At 46.9% G+C, this 14,124-nt stretch overlaps 1 protein-coding gene across 1 annotated transcript in view; it reads right to left on the bottom strand.

Annotated features, from left to right (window-relative positions):
- LOC134936687 (zinc metalloproteinase-disintegrin-like crotastatin) overlaps window positions 1-14,124 on the bottom strand; it is a 154,453-nt gene that overhangs the window by 64,925 nt on the left and 75,404 nt on the right. The window contains exons 3-5 of the mRNA XM_063931867.1: window positions 9,630-9,706; window positions 3,055-3,133; window positions 1,087-1,163 (exon numbers count right to left, since the gene is read on the bottom strand). Of these exons, the coding sequence (XP_063787937.1) occupies window positions 1,087-1,163; window positions 3,055-3,133; window positions 9,630-9,706 (233 nt within the window). The remainder of the gene's footprint in view (window positions 1-1,086; window positions 1,164-3,054; window positions 3,134-9,629; window positions 9,707-14,124) is intronic.

The raw sequence follows: 14,124 nt of genomic DNA, 5'->3' as shown, positions 1-14,124 counted from the left end.
AACTATACCCACCGGAGTGGCAACTTTGCTGTCACAGTATTATATATATAGGTCCCTAAAGGGGGGTACACACGGAGCGATGTTCACTTAATTTCTAAGCAATCTGACCAAATTGCTTAGGGGTCTATTCATGAAGCAGTGAAAAGAGTGGTGAAGTGAGCCTGTGGAGAAGTTGCCTATGACAACCAATCAGCTGCTCTATACAAGTACATGGTATGAAAATTATGAATGTTACATCAGTGCTGATTGGTTGCCATGGGCAACTTCTCCACTGGCTCACTTCTCCACACATTTTGCACTGCTTCATGAATAGACCCTGTAGAAATGAAGAACACATCGCTCCGTGTGTAGGGGTGCCGGCGACAGCAATGCACGGTCCCGCGAGTCGCTATCGCCGGCTCTAGATTGGGTATGCATGCATGCATACCCAATCTAGTGAGATCGCTCACTTCACCGCTGGGTGAAATGAGCGGAACCCCCCCTGCCTCGCTCAGCACACATTGCGCTGTGCTGATAAGGGGGAAGAGATGTGTGCTGAGCGGTCTGTGATAGATCGCTCAGCACACATCTCCAGGAGAAATCTCCCGTGTGTACCCCTCTTAATATTCCATACACTATATGCACACAGGCACATTTTGGCATCAGGGGTTAATTTCTGCATTTAAATGATCCTACGTGTAGCAGAGGAGCATAGCAGTATCTATGCTTACTGATAAGAACAGCGATTACAAACATATATTGTTTTACAGAAGTAGATAAATGGGTCAGACAGTGGTATAAAACCACAGTGTATTCTGCCAGTAACATACAATAGTGCATAGGCAGGCCAGACGACTGGCTACTGTCTGACACCGTAGGGTTGTGTAATAAACTAATACAGTGATCTAAACGTAGAAGTGTTATACTACAAGGTGGTCAGGTCTATCTAAACATAATAGAACAGAAAACAAGTGATTAGGACACCAGTACTCGCTGTAATTAAACATAATTATATGTAATGCAATGGAAGCGGAAGGAGCTACAATAATAGGGCACTGTAAGCATTGTTATAAAATTTCATGTAGAAATTATTTTCTGCCGGCTTACCTAAGCCCTTTACATGTGCAAATGCTGAGCGAAGAGTCTCTGTGCTGCTTCACATGCCCCTGGTAACAGCAGTGGTCCTGCAGGAAGTAAACACAAATACTCCAAATTATAAAGAGGCCAGACTGTAAGCTCTGTGGTACAGGCATCCCTTGTCATTTACTTTTGTATCTTTTAAAACATGCCTATGCGTATCAGATTCCCCCTCTGTCTTTTATCTGTACCATTGGTGCAGATTTCCGAGGATATATATAAGCCCATCATGCACTGCGAGGACTCCGCCCCCCATTGTGCACTACAGACCAATATACATTTTTTCTCTAATTTCTTGCATTTCAAATACTACTCTTTAATAAATGTTAAATTGTAATATCCAAGAATTAAGAGTACCTAAAAATGTATTAAACAGGATAAGAGGTTATATAGATAGGTTGATCAGAATTTTATTGTTATCTTTTTAAAAGGATATTAGGGAGAAATCTGTAATACTTTGTTCTGTCCATGAGAATTAGAGACTCTTGGCACTGTAGCTCTTCTTCATTATAATTAGATGTTTAGCAAGCACCAATATATAAGCTAAGCGCTTTAAATTATTAAAATTGTGTAATACAAGCAAACAAACATTGTTGAAGATTGTAAGCTCTTGGAAACAGAACAATCTTCACCACCTTGGATCAGTGTGTATTAATGAGTCCAGTTGCCAAAGTGAAAGGAATCGTGAACAAGTCATGATGAGAGAAGGCAGAAGTGGGATACAGTATAGGGGGGTACTCACGGAGCGATAATCTAAGTAATCTGATTAGATTGCTTAGATGTTAAGCATGATCGCTCCGTGTGTACCCCCCACAGCGATAGCAATGCGCAGCCCCGTGCATCGCTATCGCTGGTGCTAGATTGGCCTGCCATGCAGGCCAAATCTAGCAGGTCGCTTATTTCACCCGCTGGGTGAAATGAGCGGTCCCCCCCGTCTCCCCCCGCACAGTCAGCACACATCACGCTGTGCTGAGCGGTGGGAGAGATGTGTTCTGAGCGGTTCGCTCAGAACACATCTCTCCAACATCGGCCAGTGAATACGGGACTTTAAAGAAGCTAAAGTCAGTACGCGGGTAATCAGGGCGTATCGGTACACAGGAAACAATGGGATAAGAAGGAAGGCATGATCAGCAAGGGGAAGATAATCTGCTGGTGTATATAACCCTATACTCTGATAGGTCAATGATTAGAAACAGTTTAATCTCATTCAGTAATTAGAAATCAGTGGGAAAAGTCTATCCAGAGTTCCAGACACTAGTCAGGCATTTGACCACGAAGACAAAACTCAGGGTTTGAGCCTCTGGCAAATCTGCAGTCCATTCCCTGAAAATCCCACCATGGAACAACACTGTTCAGGAGCGACAGCACATAGGGCCTAATTCAGAGTTGATTGCAGCAGCAAATTTGTTAGCAGTTGGGCAAAACCATGTGCACTGCAGGGGAGGCAGATATAACATGTGCAGAGAGAGTTAGATTTGGGTGGGTTATTTTTTGTTTCTGTGCAGGGTAAATACTGACTGCTTTATTTTTACACTGCAATTTAGATTGCAGATTGAACTCACCACACCCAAATCTAACTCTCTCTGCACATGTTATATCTGCCTCCCCTGCAGTGCACATTGTTTTGCCCAACAGCTAACAAATTTCCTGCTGCGATCAACTCAGAATTACCCCCCATGTGCACGGCAGGGGGCCAGATATAACATTTGCAGAGAGAGTTAGATTTGGGTGTGGTGTGTTCAAAATTAAATCTAAATTGCAGTCTAGAAATAAAGCAGCCAGTATTTACCCTGCACAGAAACAATATAACCCACCCAAATCTAACTCTCTCTGTAAATGTTATACCGGCCACACCTGCACTGCACATGGTTTTGCCCAACTGCTAACAAATTTGCTGCTGCGATCAACTCTGAATTACCCCCCAAATTCAGCCAGTACCTGATCCTTCGGCCTGGTCATTTCCAGAGTTCCGTCCTTTTTGTAGAGTGTTATTGTGAAATCATCAGATATCAGATTCCTGCAGGAGAGACAAAGGAGCACACTATCAGAATGAGGTGCGCTTTCACCGTATAGCATAATCACTTGATCATAGTCCAAAGGTCAGGGTCACTAAAAATCGCACCATTCTCATGTGACAATACATAATGAAAATTCGTACTTTGCCGTCATTATATAGAAACATGATTACCTGCCTCATTAGTCAACATTAATAAAAATAAACACAGTGCAAGTTCTTAAGAGTTTTATAATTACAGCTATTAATTTGTCATTAAACTGCTAGAAAGTTATTAATATTGTTACTTTAGTTTACACAATAACAACATGAACTTTGGTACATACTACATACTAAGGCAAAGCGGCAAAAAGACTACAATCCTGTTGTGACTACAGATGTGCGCTGATCCCCTGTGTTTTGGTTTCGGTTTTACTTTTGGATCTGTATTAACTTCTTGTTTTGGCTTTGCCAAAACTGGCCTCACGTGTTTTGGTTTTGGATTTTTTTTTTACCCCCCAAAAACTGATGAAAACAGCTATTCTCACATAACTTGGTATTATTAACCTCAATAACATTCATTTCCAGTAAATTTTGACCACCTAACAGTATTGTTATCATCAGGTTTAGGCTAAAGACTACAGCGAGCTGGCTGGTTACAAAGCGACAGAGCAGCAGCACAAACGCACGGCAGTTTGCAGCGCATCAATGAAACATTGACACACAGAATTGCAAAAAAAGTTTCTAGGAAAATTCATTGGCACTCCTATGAAAATCTCTGCTGCATCCCACTTTTAGCCCGGATCTATCCCAGAAGATCCAAAGAAAGTACGGAAAAGTAGTAAAGGGTGGTAAAAGGAGGTTGGCGCTGAGAGTAAATAAATAGCTGATACTTATCTAGATAACGGGGTATTTTGACCTTATAATTTTTCTTCCTTCCCCTTTGTTCTCTTTAAAGGTATCCTAACTTACACTAGTTAGGTGCAATATCCTCATATAAAGGTATCTTTTTGAGTAAAGAAAATCGTACCAGTACTCACAGACGTTCTTATGTATTGCAGTCACATCAAGGTATCTTTGTCTTTTTTCAAGAAGATAGAGGCTCATATATAAAAATATAACAAATTTTAATAAAAAAAATCTTCTAAAAAGAATTACAAAAAAATGAATGAAATAAAATATTGGCTGCCGGAGGGCACCGCCCGTATTGGGGATTGGAAGGACCAACAATATTCAGCATATAAGGACCTATAAGGCTAAATAAAATAAAAAAGTGGCCGTACCTTTCTCCCAAAAAAGAAAATATTTAAAAAAAACTCACGTCGACCTAATGACCATGTCGACCAATAGTGGTCAACCTAATGACTGTCGACCCTATGATCCACACCCACCGTCGGGTGGTACAAGCAACCATAGAGGTTACCCTTTTGTTAAACAGAGTTCATAATTCAGCACTGCAGCTCACCAGTTAAATCTGACACCTATATGGACTGCCTAGCAGTGGCAGTAACTTCCCATTGGAAGCACACCCTGCTAGTCACAGTAAGACAGGCAGTAATAGCAGAGAGAGCGCTTCCTATCTGGCTTCTAGGGGCTGCAGCTGATGCAGTCCCTAGAAGCCAGCCTGTTAGAAATTAAGCCCAGCCCGCAAACTTAGGCTTCACCTCCTGCTGCCGTCGGACTGCCAATGACGTTAGCTGTCAATCACCGGTAGGACAGAGAAGAGATCAGCCAGACGTGATGCAGAGCCTCCTGGCTGGACAGCTAAGGAACCACCTCTAATTGTTTGACTAGTAAAGATGCCTCATTATCTAGCACAGATTGTGTAATAAAAGCCTACACTATTTGCTTTTTAATTATTTAACACTAGGTGCTTCATCGCGCCCTACGGGCGCTCTTCACACCGTCGCAAGGGGCTACGCCCCTTTAACCCTTGCATGCCTATATGGGGTTCAATATTTGTATTATATGGAGTATTACCTGCATTCCTTTGTTAGTGGTTAAATATTGCACAATGAAAGGGCGTGCGATGGTGAAGGAGGCGCAGCCCCTTGCGACGGCGTGAACAGCACCTGCAGGGCACGATGTACAGAATGAGCGGGTGCAGGGGGGACTGCGGATGGGGGAGGGTGTCTGTAGATGCTGCAGGTGGAGGGGGCAGATGCGGGGGGGCCCGGATGGGGAAGGGTTGGGACGTGCTGCGGGTGGGGGAGAGACAGAAGAGTGGGGGCTGTAGATGGGGGAGGGGTCCGGATGCCACGGGGGAGGGGCAGGTGCAGGGATGTTGCGGATGGGTGAAGGGTTCCGGAGGTGCTGTGGGATGGGAAGGGGCGGGGGTGCCGGGGGTGGGGTAGGGGGTCTGGAGGCACCGCGGTGGGGGAGAGGCAGGTGCGGCGGACGGGGAAGGGGGTCCAGAGGCGCTGCAGGTGGTGGAGGGGGAGGTGCCGTGGGTGGGTGAGGGGGGACCGCGAATGGAGGAGGGTGTCTGCAGATGCTGTGGGTGGAGGGGGGCAGGTGTAGGGGGAGACATATATGGGGGGTGGATGGTGGAGGGGGTCTGGAGGTGCTGTGGGTAGTGGGGGAGTGGGAGCCGCTGGTGGTGTAGGGGGTCTGGAGGCACAGCGTGTGGGGGAGGGGTGGAGTGTTGCATGTGGTGGAGGGGAAGGTGCGGAGGTGTGGTGCATTGGGGAGGGGTCTGGAGATGCTGCGGGTACTGTACCTGCCAAAAAGGTAGTTGGAGGGTATGCAGTAACAGGGCCAGGACAGTGGTGACGGGGCCAGGACAGGGGCGACGGGGCCAGGGTAGGGGCGGCAGGACCAGGATTTGGTTGACAGGGTCGGGATTTGGTTGACAGGGCCAGGATAGGGTTGACAGGGCCAGGATAAGGGTGACAGGGCCAGGATAAGGGTGACAGGGACATGACAGAACACAGGGCACGGGAGAGATTGGTATTAGGGACAAAACAGTGGTGACAGACAGATGTGTCTTACCGGAGTCACTGCTGCTGGCTGCTGCTGTTCCACTCCAACCTGTTTGGATCTGCTGCTGGTGGAGACTTGGCATGGTTGACTCTCTCAGGCTGGAGTCCTGCTTCCTCTGCCCGTCCGCATCCCTCCCCCCCACTCCTCAGTCACACACCGCGGACCTCGCGTGGCTGCCGGGCACTGTGGTTAGGGGAGACTGGGAGTGACTGGTTAGCCCCCAGGAGACGCTGCGGCTGGAGGGAGGAGGGGGTCATAGCATGCACGCGGCGCGGACCTCGCGGCTGCCAGGCACTGTGGTAAGGGGAGACTGGGAGTGACTGGTTAGCCCCCAGGAGACGCTGCGGCTGGAGGGAGGAGGGGGTCGGAGCCTGCAAGCAGCGCGGACTTCTGCAGCGCTGCCCGCCGGCTAAAGTGTGTGAAGGAGCTGGGCGCACCTCACTGCGGGCGGCAGCGCTGCAGCTAGCGGTGGGGTTGCCGGGGCTGGAGATAACAGAGGCAGTACGGAACCTGCACAGCGGCAGGTGCCCCACAAAACTGCAGCTAAGAAGTGTGGAGTGTGCCAGAAAGTGACGCTCCTCCGCGTCAGAGAGACCCTGCTGAGTATGCTGATGTGGGGGTCAAGTACACAGTGAGCCGGTGCCCATCTGTCTGTATGGCATACCCCCTCACACACCCCCATACCTCCCAACTGTCCCGATTTTCGCGGGACAGTCCCATTTTTTTGGGTCTGTCCAACTGTCCCGCCCGCGGGCCGCAGTGTCCCGCGGTGGGGGGCAGTTGGGAAGCTCCTGTACTCGCTGTTCTGCTTAGCATGCACACAGCGTCTATTTAGTGGAGACAGAGGGCGGGATGTACTAAGCGGAAAATGCGGTAAACTCCCTGTTTATCGCATTTTCTTGATGTACTAACCCCCGGCCGGTAGGACAGCGCCGCGGCGGGGTACGCCAGCTTTAGCTGGCGGTAGTCCATAGAAGCCTATGGGCTTCTCTCCGCGGTGCTGTGTGAGGAATCCGATCGGATCCCTCCCAGCATGCCCTGCGGCCGCCCCCGTCACCCCGCGCATGCGCAGACTGACTCCTGGGGCCGAATCCCGGAAGTCAGGCTGCCGCTGCGCATCGCGGAGGACAGCTCTTATCGGAAGAGCTGTCCTTCGCAATGCAGATCGCATATGTTAGTACATATGCGATCAGCATCGTGGCGCAGGGCGGCGATGGGCGGCGATGTACAGTAGTACCTCCCACCCACAGGGAGAGGGGGCATCAGGAGGTACTGATTAAGGGTGGGCCCAGGGGGTACGTACCCCGGGCCTCACAGTTTTAGGGAGGCCCCCAGCTGGAGTAGCTCTGTCCCAGCTCTGAAGCTCCCCCGTCCTGCCAGCAACAGCAGCAGCATTGTGCTATAGTCAGCACACGCTGCTGCGTGTAGGCAGGTCTGTGGTGTTGCAGGGAGGCAGCAGCCTCCCTGCTGTCTTCTGCCTGTGCGGGTGTGTAGGGGGGAGCAACCACCCCCTCTGGATTTACCCCTAGCTGAGGGGCTAAAATCCCATTAAAAAAAAAATCCCGGAATTTTCATAAGGGGCGTGGCCACGAGGGCCGCGATTAGGCCACGCCCCCAAACCCACAGCAGGCACAGCAATGAGATAGGGTTCCTGTCTCAAGTGCCCTGGGCCCCCCGGACTCATAATCCGCCACTGGGGGCATGCCAGCAGCTCACAGAGCGCTGGGCATGCCCCCTCACTGACGAAAACAGGGGCATGGCTCGCGATCGCGGGTCCACCCGCGAAGCCACGCCCCCTTTCCCGTAGGCCATGCCCCCTTTTTGCTGTGCGTGTGTCCCTCCTGCCTGAAGAAAGTTGGGAGGTATGCAACCCTGCCTGTGCCATGCCCATACCATCTGCTCCTGCTCCAAGTCTCCTATAGATTTGCCCAGATCTGTGACTCATTTGACTAACTCCGCCCAGTGTTTTGACTCCGCCCAGCGTTAGCAAATGAAGCACAAAGTCACAGATCTGGGCTATTATATAGGAGATATATACAAACATATATACATACATACATACATACATACATACATACATACATATATACATACATACATCCATCAAGAGTGTCACTAAGGTCCGTGACACCCGGTGCACTGACAAGCCAACCATGCACTGAAGAATCATTCTCTGTAAAAGGGGCATGCCCTTGTGGGATTGGGCTTGGCCTCATGGTCAGACCCTGTTTCCATTACTCCGGAGATGCACCCAGCATTCTTACAGATGCTGGGCTGCTCCCAGAAACTCGTCTGCATTGTCAGCACTCATCTGCATTGCCGGCTCCTACACTGACAGGAGTCGAGCGTTGCATGCAATGTCACCGTGCAGCACCTGACTCCTGTCACTGAGGACATGGCGAAGTCATGGTGGCAGCTGAGTACCAGCGAATGATGGTAGTTCCGGGAAGGGGGTTGATATACGTGAAGTACAGTACACAAGTTAGTTCTTCAGGCACAGGATTCTGGTAGGCACTCATAATACTGTCATTATTAAGGATGCCTCTCTAACCCTATCATTATTAATAAGGACTCTCTAATGCTTCATTAATGCAACAACAAACATCTCATAGAACTGTCAAACTTTTTGTTTGGTCTTTTTCTTTTTTTAAGGTGACGATCACCATAATATAGTGAGTTATGCTAAATTATACAACACATACCGTGCAGTGGTTCCTGCAACAAGTATTTGAACCAATATTCTAATAGCAGTCTGGCCACTCTTCCTGACCACCCAGCCATCTGATCTGTATAATTTTCACCATGCGCATATAACCTCATGTATGGTCTAATCTGAGCAATCCAACAGCTCCAGCCAAACCAACAGGTCCTAGAGAACTCGGCACTGTCAATTGATGACTACATCAGGTGGGGCCATTATCTGACTCGATTTACCAGCTGCGCTGGCCGACATCTGAAATAACCCGCACAGATGTTAATTGGATTTGGCAATCTGTTTTGACCTATACATACTGTAATCTGTTGCTAGCTAAGTCTTATATCTGAAGGCAGTGCTGAGGTATGTATGGGCATGGTTAGGCAAGTGAGATGAGCGAGGAGAAATAATTATAATGAGATAGAAAAGAGGAGGGAAAAAAAGAAAAAGAGAGCGCTAATCTATGGCAGTGTTTCCCCAACACCTGTCCGCAGTGAAGCCTGACTATGCAGGCTTTCCTCACAGAATAACAAGTGAAATGAGTAGTACAACCTGTGGTTCTTTTGACACATGTCCGCCAATCAGGACTACACCTGTGCTCCAGCAGGGACTATAGAACACATGCACTGTTAGGGTCCGCAGAGTACTAGAGTTGGGAAACAATGGTCTATGGAGAACTTATCTTCCCACTGCGATCAGTTAGACACAGAGACTGGTCTGCAAATAGTAATGTCTATGCTTCCTTACATTGTTAGGGTGATATATGAGCTTTCTAGATAGGTCATGAATATTAATAAATGTATAAAAATAAGCGTATTCTCCTGTGACTTCGATGGTACTCACTCGGTCTTCTCAAGGTGTAAAAGTAAGGGATTTCCCTCCACGTGTACACTGTACTGGACCAGGTCTGGATATGTGCTCTGGAGAGACAGAATGGAAATTAGTGAACAGTAATATACAGCATTATCCTGTGTCTACAACTCCCTTTCATTTTATAATTAACGCTAGGCCCAACACTTTTATAAACGTAATGACTCGCTGTGATGAAAATCATATCTGTCCAGTGAAGACTGGAAAACATATGAGCCGTAGTCATGACACTTAGGAGAACATTTACGAACATTGGAGTTCCATTTAAGATGGGATGTTGCCCATAGCAACCAATCAAATTCCAGTACAATCTTCTAGAAAGTGCTAGATAAATGAGAAGTAGAATCTGATTGGTTGCTGTGTGCAACATCCCATCTTATGCTGCTTTCACATTGCAAACCCTGCTTTTGAAACGGTTCCTTCACATCGCATGTTGTAACTGGTATATTACTGTTTCATTACCGTTATGGTACCTTTCACACTGAACCCATAGAAAACAGTGGTTGTCATTTTAAATGGACTTTTCTGGAACACACATTATTAATAATTATTAATTAATTATTAATAATTTGGTTAGTCGTACGATGGAACCCAGCAGCTTCAAGCATCTTTAACATGTTTTTGTAGATTACTGCATCCTTCACTGTCCCAGTGATTTGTCTAGCAATTTCTTCATCCCCTCTCATCCTAAGCAGCTCCCTAACCTCCTCATCACTCCAATTTACCATTTTAAACTGTATTCTGTATAAAAAAAATACTTCTTCACTCTCATGTGTTTCCTCCAGTTTATTTCCTGCTTCTGCCTGGTGACATCACGCATGGAGACAGCCTATCACCTTCTGTGGTTTGGAAATACCGTTTCAGAGCCTTTCACTTTGCACAATGAAATGGGTCTGAACCGCGTAGGCCCCTGCTTTTTAACCGTTTTAAAATACCAGTAATCTGTAACCAGTAAATTCAAAGTGGCCCTTTCACACCGCAGCTAGAACCGTTTTGGAAGGCTTAAAAAACTGCAATTTACCGGGTTATAGCTGCGGTGTGAAAGGGGTATAAAACAGAACTCCCATCTTAGTAAATAAACCCTTTAACGTGAACCTGTTAAAGCAACATTCAGGAGAATCTAGCCTGTTAATTCACTTTGAACTAATCACGGTATTACTGTCAATTCACTCTTACCATATTTTGTTGTCCATGACTTAACGACAATAAAGCTTTAATTGAATTGAATGCCTCAGTGAGATGACCAATTCCTAGTGAACACACTTAGGGGTTAATTGATCAACAAATGATAAAACTCGTTGTGAATGATAAACCTCATTGCGTATGATAAGTGGTGCTCCAGCCAATCAGCTCATAATGGTCATGTGCTCAGCTCCTGTCATGTTTTTGAAAATTAACAGTTGGCAGCCGATTGGCTGGAGCACCATTTATCATATGCAATGAGTTTTATCATTCCCATGTTTTATCACTTGTTGATAAATGGCCCCTTAGGTTCATCCCACAAACTGACTATTTCTGTGAATGGTGCACTTTAATTGATTAAAATATAAGATATGGAACCTGTACACAAAAGCACAATAAGCAATTTGTTTTCATTGTTTCAGCAAGTCAAAACAAATGTGTACGGAAGTAGAGAACAGCAGTAGTTCCCAATATTTCTGATCTTTATGGAACTGCCTCGATTCCAGGGACTGTCTCCCCATCTGAACCACCGGCACATTTCTGCCAGGTACATTGGCCCTCATTCCGAGTTGTTCGCTCGCTAGCTGCTTTTAGCAGCTTTGCACACGCTAAGCCGCCGCCTACTGGGCAGTGGCGGATCTAGACTTAACTTTTAGGGGGGGCGGTTTAAGAATTATAACTCCTCCCCCTAATCATAGCCCCTCCCACTTAGTAATACCCTTCCCGTTCGCTTCTAAAATTTCCTATTGTTGCCATTACTAATAAAATGTTGCCAGTTAGTGGAGAGAACCCTGCGCACTGGTGATACAGACTGGCGAATCGCCATTCCTTCCATCAGAGGTGGTAGAGGCTAAGACACTAGGGCAATTTAAATATGCATGGGATAGACATAAGGATATTTTTACAAAGAAATAAGGATCACATAAGGTTAGAGATAAAAATAATGTAAAAAAAAAAAAAAAGGGGCAGACTAGATGGGCCAAGTGGTTCTTATCTGCCGACAAATACTGTTTCAACAGCACACAGAATGAGCCGAAATTCACATTATAGCACACTGAATGAGCCGTAATTCACATTATAGCACACTGAATGAGCCGAAATTCACATTATAGCACAGTGAATGAGACGAAATTCACATCATAGCACACTGAATGAGCCGAAATTCACATCGTAGCACACTGAATTAGCTGAAATTCACATTGTAGCACACTGAATGAGCTGAAATTCACATTGTAGCACACTGAATGAGCCGAAATTCACATCGTAGCACACTGAATGAGCCAAAATTCACATTATAGCAAGCAGAATGAGCCAAAATTCACATTATAGCACGCTGAATGAGTCGAAATTCACATTATAGCACACTGAATGAGCCAAAATTCACATTATAGCACGCAGAATGAGCCAAAATTCACATTATAGCACGCTGAATGAGCCAAAATTCACAATATAGCAAGCAGAATGAGCCAAAATTCACATTATAGCACGCTGAATGAGCCGAAATTCACATTATAGCAAGCAGAATGAGCCAAAATTCACATTATAGAACGCTGAATGAGCCAAAATTCACAATATAGCAAGCAGAATGAGCCAAAATTCACATTATAGAACGCTGAATGAGCCAAAATTCACAATATAGCAAGCAGAATGAGCCAAAATTCACATTATAGTACGCTGAATGAGCCAAAATTCACAATATAGCAAGCAGAATGAGCCAAAATTCACATTATAGAACGCTGAATGAGCCAAAATTCACAATATAGCAAGCAGAATGAGCCAAAATTCACAAAATAGCACACTGAATTAGGCAAAATAATGCAGGGACATAATGCAGGGAGAATAGGGGGGAGAAATGGGACACAGGGGACACAGGACCCCCCCCCCCCACCACCACCACACAGACACACACACACACACACACGAGACACCTACTCATAGATGGCACACACTGGAGGTCGGGTCCCGCCGCATTATTGGGAACTGGTGGAGAGCGGTGCAGCGCGGTGGGGGACGAGGAGAGAGAGAGAGCGCCCTAACGCGCGTACAGGGAGGAGGGGGCGTGGTCAGAACAGAAGCTACTGTACGCGCGTGAGGACGCTCTCTCTCTCCTCGTCCCCCACCGCGCTGCACCGCTCTCCACCAGTTCCCAATACCGCGGCGGGACCCGGCCTCCATCCCGGTGGCGGTATATCTAGGGGGGGCGTTCGCCCTAATCGCCCCCCGCTAAATCCGCCACTGCTACTGGGAGTGAATCTTAGCTTTGCAGAATTGCAAACGAAAGATTAGCAGAATTGCGAATAGAAATTTCTTAGCAGTTTCTGAGTAGCTCGAGACTTACTCTGCCACTGCGATCAGTTCAGTCAGTTTCGTTCCTGGTTTGACGTCACAAACACACTCAGCGTTCGGCCAGACACTCCCCTGTTTCTTCAGACACTCCCGCATTTTTCCCAGAAACGGCTGCGTTTTTTCGCACACACCCATAAAACGTCCAGTTTCCGCCCAGAAACACCACTTCCTGTCAATCACACTCCGATCACCAGAACGAAGAAATTTCTTCATAAAGCCGTGAGTAAAATACCAAACTTATTAGCAAATTTACTTGGCGCAGACACACTGCGAACATTGCGCATTAGCGACTAATCGCTCCGTTGCGAAAAAAAAATAACGAGCGAACAACTCGGAATGAGGGCCATATAACAGTGTTTTGAGGAAAAACCGATGAGGAAAAGGGTGGCAGTAAAGAGACTGTTTTGCAGTACTTCTACGTTCTGCATGTACTACGTATATTTATAGAACTCATCTCAAATCAGAAGAGTCTTCACTCATTCAGGAAACCCATTGTTCAGGAAACACAGAAAGTGTTTTATACACAGGGGAATAACTCCCAGAGGCAATAAAGGCGCCTACCTCCAGGCTCCAAGCCCTGAAGGGGCACCTGCATGTACAGCAGTACCTGTGTGGTTCACAGCAGGAACCTTGTGTTACCACTGCTCTTCCAATAGAGCTCTGAGAAACACCTGCTGCTTCTGCAGGGTTAATTGTCTGTCTCAGGAGCCATGCTAACACCTGCAACAGGGAACAGGATGGCTCCTGCCCAGTGCACCCGCCGCTGCTCCTGGACTGTGAGATGGGACCCACCATGCTGCAGATGGCTGAATCACAGCGTAGCTGGAGCCCTGCCACTGTGGGCTCCAGTCCCTGTAGATCGTCTGAAAGCGCTATCTATATAATTCTGTAAGTCATTTTTGTAGTTAATAAAATTCTAAACACTGGAAGTGCAATCCGA

The sequence above is a fragment of the Pseudophryne corroboree genome, chromosome 6 (assembly GCF_028390025.1).
Source record: "Pseudophryne corroboree isolate aPseCor3 chromosome 6, aPseCor3.hap2, whole genome shotgun sequence".
NCBI lineage: Eukaryota > Metazoa > Chordata > Amphibia > Anura > Myobatrachidae > Pseudophryne > Pseudophryne corroboree.
Note: the sequence above shows the minus strand (reverse complement) of the source record. Positions and strands in the feature narration are given on the sequence as shown.